This window comes from Cystoisospora suis (genome assembly GCF_002600585.1).
Source record: "Cystoisospora suis strain Wien I chromosome Unknown contig_7124, whole genome shotgun sequence".
Classification (NCBI taxonomy): Eukaryota; Apicomplexa; class Conoidasida; order Eucoccidiorida; family Sarcocystidae; genus Cystoisospora; species Cystoisospora suis.
The window spans coordinates 259-7,665 of record NW_027159910.1 but is presented as its reverse complement, the minus strand read 5'-3'; the positions used below and the strand labels follow the sequence as shown (position 1 = coordinate 7,665).

General features: G+C 41.4%; 1 protein-coding gene across 1 annotated transcript in view; it reads right to left on the bottom strand.

Annotated features, from left to right (window-relative positions):
- Positions 1 to 2,434: 2,434 nt before the first annotated feature.
- Positions 2,435 to 7,407, bottom strand: part of CSUI_010313 (atpase family associated with various cellular activities domain-containing protein) — a gene marked incomplete at its 5' end in the record, with an annotated part of 5,057 nt that continues 84 nt past the window's right edge. The window contains 4 exons of the mRNA XM_068070418.1: positions 2,435 to 3,195; positions 4,447 to 4,534; positions 5,950 to 6,103; positions 7,020 to 7,407. The exon at positions 7,020 to 7,407 is cut by the window's right edge and continues 84 nt beyond it. Of these exons, the coding sequence (XP_067917605.1) occupies positions 3,100 to 3,195; positions 4,447 to 4,534; positions 5,950 to 6,103; positions 7,020 to 7,407 (726 nt within the window). The 3' untranslated portion in view covers positions 2,435 to 3,099. The remainder of the gene's footprint in view (positions 3,196 to 4,446; positions 4,535 to 5,949; positions 6,104 to 7,019) is intronic.

The window sequence follows — 7,407 nt, the reverse complement described above, 5'->3', positions numbered from 1 at the left end:
ATGCAATGAGATAGATAGATAGATAGACTTAAGATAGATTTAAGATAGACACACAGATGGATGGATTAAAGATCGAAGGCTAAAAGATTGATAGGTAAATTGGTTGACGCATTGGATCATATAGTAAACCTGTATCCACCTATATCTATCTATCCATCTATATCTATATATCTCTCTCTATCTACCTACTATCCATCTATATCTATCTCTATCTATACAGACCATCTATCATCTTAGCTATGCTTTTCTAATACAATAAGATTACAGGCGCATGTAAACTATCTCTATGTATCTATATAGATAGATAGAGATAGATATAGATGGATAGTAGGTCGATAGAGAGATATATATAGAGATATAGATGGATAGATGGGTATAGATGGGATATAGATAGATAGGTAGACAGGGAGAGAGATATAGATATAGATGGATAGATAGATAGATATAGATACATGGGGTATAGATAGATAGATGTAGATGGGATATAGATAGATAGGTAGCTAGATGGCTAGCGGTGGATGCGTGTCAGTTCAATGAGAAGTTGTGATGTGAGTGTATGGCTCAAGTGTGTTTTGTTTCTCCTGAGGATTTCTTTCTGTCTTCATTCGTCTTCTTCTTTTTCTTCTCCTTCTTCTTAACTTTCCCATTCATATCTGTCTTTGATACCTTTCATCTTTCATTTCCTTCTCTCGTGCATCGCACCTCATGACTTAGGCGATGAGAGCTCGACGAGAACAAGACCAGCAGAGTCAGCTCACACACCCCTCTCCTCCATCTTCATTCTCATTCCATTCTTCTTCTCCTCATAGCCATAATAGTGGTCGCGAGAAGAAGAAGAAAAGCTATGAAGAGCAAGAGGAGAGACCCCGCTCAAAGACTGTAGACCATCAGGGGGCTTATGAGCCGCCTTGTTCATCTTCTTCTTTTCTCCCTAGACTGTCTCTTCCACCCTCATACAACGACCCTTCTTCTTCTCTCTCATCTCCGTATCAACAGCACTCACCCTTAAGTAAAACACCGAGAAAGAGAGCTAAAGAAGAAGAGAAAGAAGAAGAAGAGTCTTCTCCTTCTTCTTTGGTAGAAAGAAAGAAAGAAAGTTCGGAATCCTCGACAGCATTCTTAGCAGGAGAATCTTTCTCCCTGCAAAGACAGAAAGATCAGCTTCAATGGAGCGAGAAAGAATTAGATCAAGTGCATGCGGCCATGGATAAACAGCTCAAGCGTCGGATACAGGCAGAGCTTGTGGACTTTCTACGTCAGCATAAAGATGAATTAGATGCCTTCTATCTACCTCCTTCGACATGAAAAAGAGAGAGGCAATCGACATGAGATTCAGACAACCCATAGACAAAGAAGAAAAAGAAGTCCATTGATACACCACTGTCTTCTTCTCTCGCTTCCATTGGGCTCCCTCTTTGCTTGGAGAGTGTATAGACAGAGACATATCGATGTAGATACGCATATATGTGGGATGTATTGACTGTTTTCTATATGGAGAGAATGAAGCCTTTCTAGCCTTCATTCATCATGTAATGGATCAACTACGAGGATGATATCCTCTCTATCCTTCTTCATACATATCTACAGATATATGTGTAGATATATGAAGTACCTATACATAGACATATATAGATGTACCCTTCTTTATAGATACGTAAATATAGAGAGTATTTGTATATTATATATATATATGCATATATATATGTGGATATCAAGAAAGAGTGAAGCTTTAGTCGAATACATCGTTCGAGAGGTGTGGATGATATGTGAGAGAACAACTGCATGCTGTTGAGAAGAATTTCTTTGAGGGGGGGGAGGCCTTAGATCCAGTCTGTTTCCTCTTCTTTCCTTCAACTGGAATGAAGAAGTTGTCGATGTCTCAAAATGAAAGATAGAATGAAAAAGAGCTCGATACCCACTCTCAACTGCGGTGTATGTACACCCACCACCAGGACAAGATGAAAAGTAAAATCTACACAAGATCTCTCTCTCTATATATATATAGGTAGATACGTATGTGTGATATGATAAAAAGGCTCTCTCTCTCCTCTCTGTATAGACAGAAGTTCATCTTATTTAACATCTGCGTGTCTATGTCATTAACCTTTTCCTTCTTGAAAACGAGCGTAGAGAAGTTCTTTAAAGAGAAAGAAATCCAGAGAGATGAACATCGACTTTCTTTGGTCGGCTCTCTTCTCTCTCTTTTTCCCTCTCTCTCACTTTCTTCTTCTCTCTCTCTCTCTATCTCTCTTCTAGAGGCTCTTGGAGAGACAGGTCGCTAGAGTCTCTTTCTTTCTTTGTCCTATCTGTCTCTCTCTGTCTCCCTCTCTTCTCTCCTCAAGAGTGTCTGGAAGACCCAGATGCCTCGTTCGTCTCTAAGAAAGTCTTCTTTAGAAAAAAGACGATAGCTCACAAGCATGTCCGAATGATTGAGTAGTGGCAGTCTCACGAAGATAAAGAGAGAGAGAGAAATGGATGGAAGATCAACCACTTCTCTGAAGATTTCCACTCGGAGAGAAGAAAAGTAAATAGATCTCTTATCGAATAGAGAGATGAAAGATACATAGATAGATAGATAGAGGATGGATGGGGAGACATATCCATACTTTCGATGCAGGTCATTTGGTAGCAAGAAAAGTTTCTTCGACTTGAAACAACGGAGAGAGAGGCAGGGAGAAGAAAAAGAAGGAGAGTATCTTCAAGGACATCTCAGAAGGCTCATGCGTAAGAAAGAGAAGGCGGCTTCTCTTCTTCATTTTGAGAAGTCTTTCTTTTTCTCTCTTTCATTCTGACTTTTATCTCTATCACATCCTCTCCATCTATCTCTCTATCTCTCTTTTTCTCCCTCCTCCTCTCCTATTCATGTCGATTGTCTCTGTCTATCCACCTATCTAGCCATCTTCTTCTCCCTTGGCCTTCGTCGATACATCGATGCTTGCTGCTGCTGCATCGACGAAGCAACGAACCCCACCCTGCCTCCTTCGGCTTTTATAGCAGAGAGAGGTCGAAATCTCTGGTGATGCGTTGTATGCCTCCAAAGAGACAGAAGAGCTTTGCCTATATCAGGATTTGAAGAAGACACCTCTCCTTTCTCTCTGCTTAGTCTTTCATACTCACGTACGAGCTCAGGGACACGCCGGCGAAGGATCTGCGCGTGGATCGAATGGAGAGGCTGCACGCTATCAGGAATAAAGTCTAAAGAAAGAGTGAGAGAGAAAGAGTGAGAGAGAAAGAAAGAGTGAGAGAGAAAGAAAGAGAGATCTAGTAAGTCATTTTAGATGATAGGAGATGGGTAGATGGATGGACGACTGGTTTAACACATACGTAGATATGTATGTACATATTGAGACATAGGTATGTGAGCGCATACATACATATACATAGAGAAATCGACATAGATACACATGCATGTAGGTAGGTCGAGGTGAATGAATTAGAGTCTATCTGACCACCACCCCACATCGTCCATCCACCAAGCAAACAAGGCAGAAAGAAGGCTTTGAATAGCAAGCATGCAGGATGTCTACACATAGATAGAGAGAACGAGAGGAGAGAGAGAAGAGGAAGAAGAAGTGAAGAGACTGCGATTGAACTGTCCTTCGGAAACAGACGAAATGAAGAGGTGTGTGTTGAGACAGAGAATAGCCATTCTTTCAAGTCAAGAGAAGACAGCACGGTCGGGTCTATTCACCAATAGAGTCTTTCTTCTTCTTCTTCTCCATCTTCTTTCTTCTCTATCGGATCTCTTTCTTACGCTCATACACATGCAAAGGAGCACACACATAGAGAGATCTATCCAAACATATACACTGAAAAGAGATCTCTAGACAAAGCTAGAGTGACAGATATTTCTATACAGATCTATATACAGATATATCTATACCGATCCATCGAGAGAGATGTATCTATACAGATCTATCGAGAGAGGTGTACATATCTATACTCTTAGACTCCACCTCCTACTACTCCTACGACAAACTCTTATCGTTAAGATCTTATCCTTGCCTACGTTAAGAGAATACGTAACTGCGATGAATAGTTTGTTTTCAATACACTTTCTGGACTAAGAAAAATCCATCCTCTGTAATCTCATCGTATTCAAGCAGAGACTGCATACTCCTTCTATGGCCTTTGATCAAGCGAGAGAGGTTTCTCTAAGCTCACCGAGTGATCTGTCAGAGAGATAGAGAATCTAGGACCCTACGAAGATTCATGCTATTTCTACACCCTGCAATGCCTTTCTCTCATCCGTGTATATTCCGACTCTCTACACATATACAGATATACATAGACAGATATGCCTATATAGCTATGTGTATATACACCTGGAGAGAAAAACTTCTGAGACAAGGAAAGAAAGGAAGAAAAGCAGAGTCTTGTTGAAGTGGTAGCCATGGAGGCATCATGTAGGTAGCTCAAAGAGAAGGAGCCTGAAGATCTTCTTACGGAGTAATCGCTCGACAGGCCTAAAGCGAAAGAGACGAGTAAAAACGGCTTGAAGAGCCGCCGCAGGCAAAAACATAAGGACCACTCCCTGAGGTGTATGTACAGGCACACACAAGAAAGAGAGAGAGAGAGGTGCAGCCGGTATGAGAAAGAAAGAAGGAAAGAGCGTCCGAGCAGCTAGGGTGATGCATGCAGACACCGTCAACCAATCGCGGTCAGAGCCCTTCTACGCCTTTATCGAGAATTTACGATAGATAGCTAGATAGATTAAAGATAGATTGATAGATCAAAGATAGATTAACATGTATTGTAAAGTTGCTACTTTCTAGTAGGTTATTTCTGTGCCTGTGCTACGGCGTCACCCCCGTGATTTACAGGCACCTGTAGAGTAGACATACACTGGAGAGTGTCTACTCAAAGGAAAGAAGACCGTTTCTTCTCCGTATATAAGCCGAGAGGAGAGAAGATCAGTGAGAATCTATTTCTTTAACAGTAGTATTCTTTCTCTGAATCCGACAGTTTCTGTGAGAAGGGCTGAAAGAAGACCCTTAGAGAAACAGACAGTCAAGACAGGCTTTTCTACAAGAAAAAGAAAAGAAGATTCATGAGAAGGAGGAGAGGTATAAGAAAAGAGAGAGAAAGCAGAAAGAGAGAGAGGAAAGAACGTACAGAGGGAAAGGATGTGCCTGCATAGAAGGCGAAGCATGTAGTTAGGATAGCGGGAATCGCACGTGTAAGAACGGGGCTAAGCTTTGCAGTGGCCGAGCCAAGACGTGAATGAGGCGTAGCTCTCTTCAACTTATCTGCTATCATCCATCCCGCCTACACACACAAAGAGAGAGAGGGAAAGAGGGAGGTATGAAGTGAGTCAAGCGTCAGTCATTCTTCTCAGCAAAGGAGGTAGTTGGTTACTCTTCTTTCCTATCAGAACCTCTCCTTCTCTTCTTCTTCTTCTCTATCATCTATCTATATATCTATCTATCTACAATTCTATCTCTCATTCCTTTCTCGGTCAACATAAGAATCAATAGGTAGAATGTTAAAGCCTACAGTCATATCATTCTAAGTAATGTAGGAGCCACTCTCCTCCTTCTTTAGAAAAAACACTCTTCTCATCTTACGTGTATCTCTCAATCTCTTTCTATCGATCTTTGGTCTATCTATTTTCAATCTATCTATCTTTGAACTATCTATCTATCTTTAATCTATCTATCTATACTTAATCTATGGATCTATATATCTCTAATCTATCTAAGGCAGATGACCCACATCTTGAAAAAGAATACCAATGCGAGAAATGGGACTAAAGAGAAAAGAAGTTCAAAAGAAGTCCAAAGAAAGATCTTTCCGACCCTTTTTGATGTGTAGAGAACTAGCTGCTTATCCCGTGTTAGCTCCATAATTCCCCACGAGAAAGCGAGAGAGACACAGCGCAAGCAAGAGAATTTCCGAGACTAAGAAAGAGAAGAGAGAAAGAGGAATAAAGGAAGGCTCTTTACCTACCTATAGATCCAAGTCTTAACAAGGTTTCTCCATGAGATGTTTTGCGCAGAGAAGTAGACCATTCCGCATCGACTGACGGTTGCCGGAGAGGCAGCTAAGAGGTCAGTCACTTCAAATAGAAGTCTCATCTCTGGGCGAAGTTTGATACGCTCTCCTGCCCCGAAAGAGACGAAAAGAATGGAACGATGAACAAGGAGGGGGTATTCACAGATAGAGAAAAGAAAAAGAAGCAAGAGAGATGTATAGAGACATGGAGACAGGTAGACATATCCACGATCGAGGAAGCCACTCGACGTTTCTCTCTCTCTCTCCTTCTCTTTCTCTCTCCTTCTCTCTCTCTCTACAGATATTTATGTCTGTAAATAGATCTAGACGCCTATATAGATATCGATATATGCATAGATATATATCTACGTAGAGAGATAGATAGGCAGCAGACATACCACATATAAAACATATATGTGCTATTTAGCTCTTGATGTATGTTGACCTCTCTGTATCTAGGCACATCTATATCTATATATCTATATATATATATATGTAGATCCGTGTGGTGGGATGTGTATAGAACGAGGTGCAGAGAAGAAATAGATAGAGAGGAGGTGTCAGACGAGGAGGAAGAAGAAGAAATGAGGTGAATGACTCTATGGATTGATCTTGTTGTCCTTCCGGATGACAGGAGAACAAGCGATAGGCTTATCTTGATCCACAGAGCACAGCTTCTCTTTCTATCTTCTTCTGATGCCACTTTTTTATCTTTCTTTTCTCTCTCTCTCTTCAGGAAGTCCCCTTCTATGAATCCAAATCCATCGATCTCTCTCTATCTCTCTCTATGTGATGTGTAGAGAAACAAGAATTCTTTGCATGCACAGATAGACATGGATGGCAGGCCCCTCTACATCCTACTTTTACACAACTCCTCTAAGAGAAAGCAATTCCCCTTTTATATCTTCTCTCTCTCTCCCTCTCCCCTCTCCGCTATTTCCTTCTTCTCCTTCTTCTCTCATAGTCTCTGTATACATATGTGACGTACATTTCTTTCTTTCTTTCTTTCTTTCTTTCTTTCTTACCATTAGGGAGACAGAGCATGCGGTTATCGTCCAGTACAGTATTCATACTTTCAATCCATAGAGAATCGACAGGGCCATCAAAGACGATCCACTTGGAGAGAAAGTCGGTCTTCTTTTCTGTCTGCTGAGACGAAGGTTCGCATGCATAATCTCGGATAATACTTGAGGCAATTCCGTCGAACCATTCTTGTGACAGAGAATTAAAGCTTCCAAAAAGCTCGTCAATCGACACAGATTTCGGATTCAAAATGCGATAGATCACATCCCCTCCCCCTCTCTCTCCTTCTCCCCCTTCTTTGCCTTTGCTGTCTCCCCTAGTCGCAGTCCTAGGGTGGCCTCGTCGAAATTGTTTCTTATCTCCCCCCTCTCCAATCTCTTCTTCTTCCTC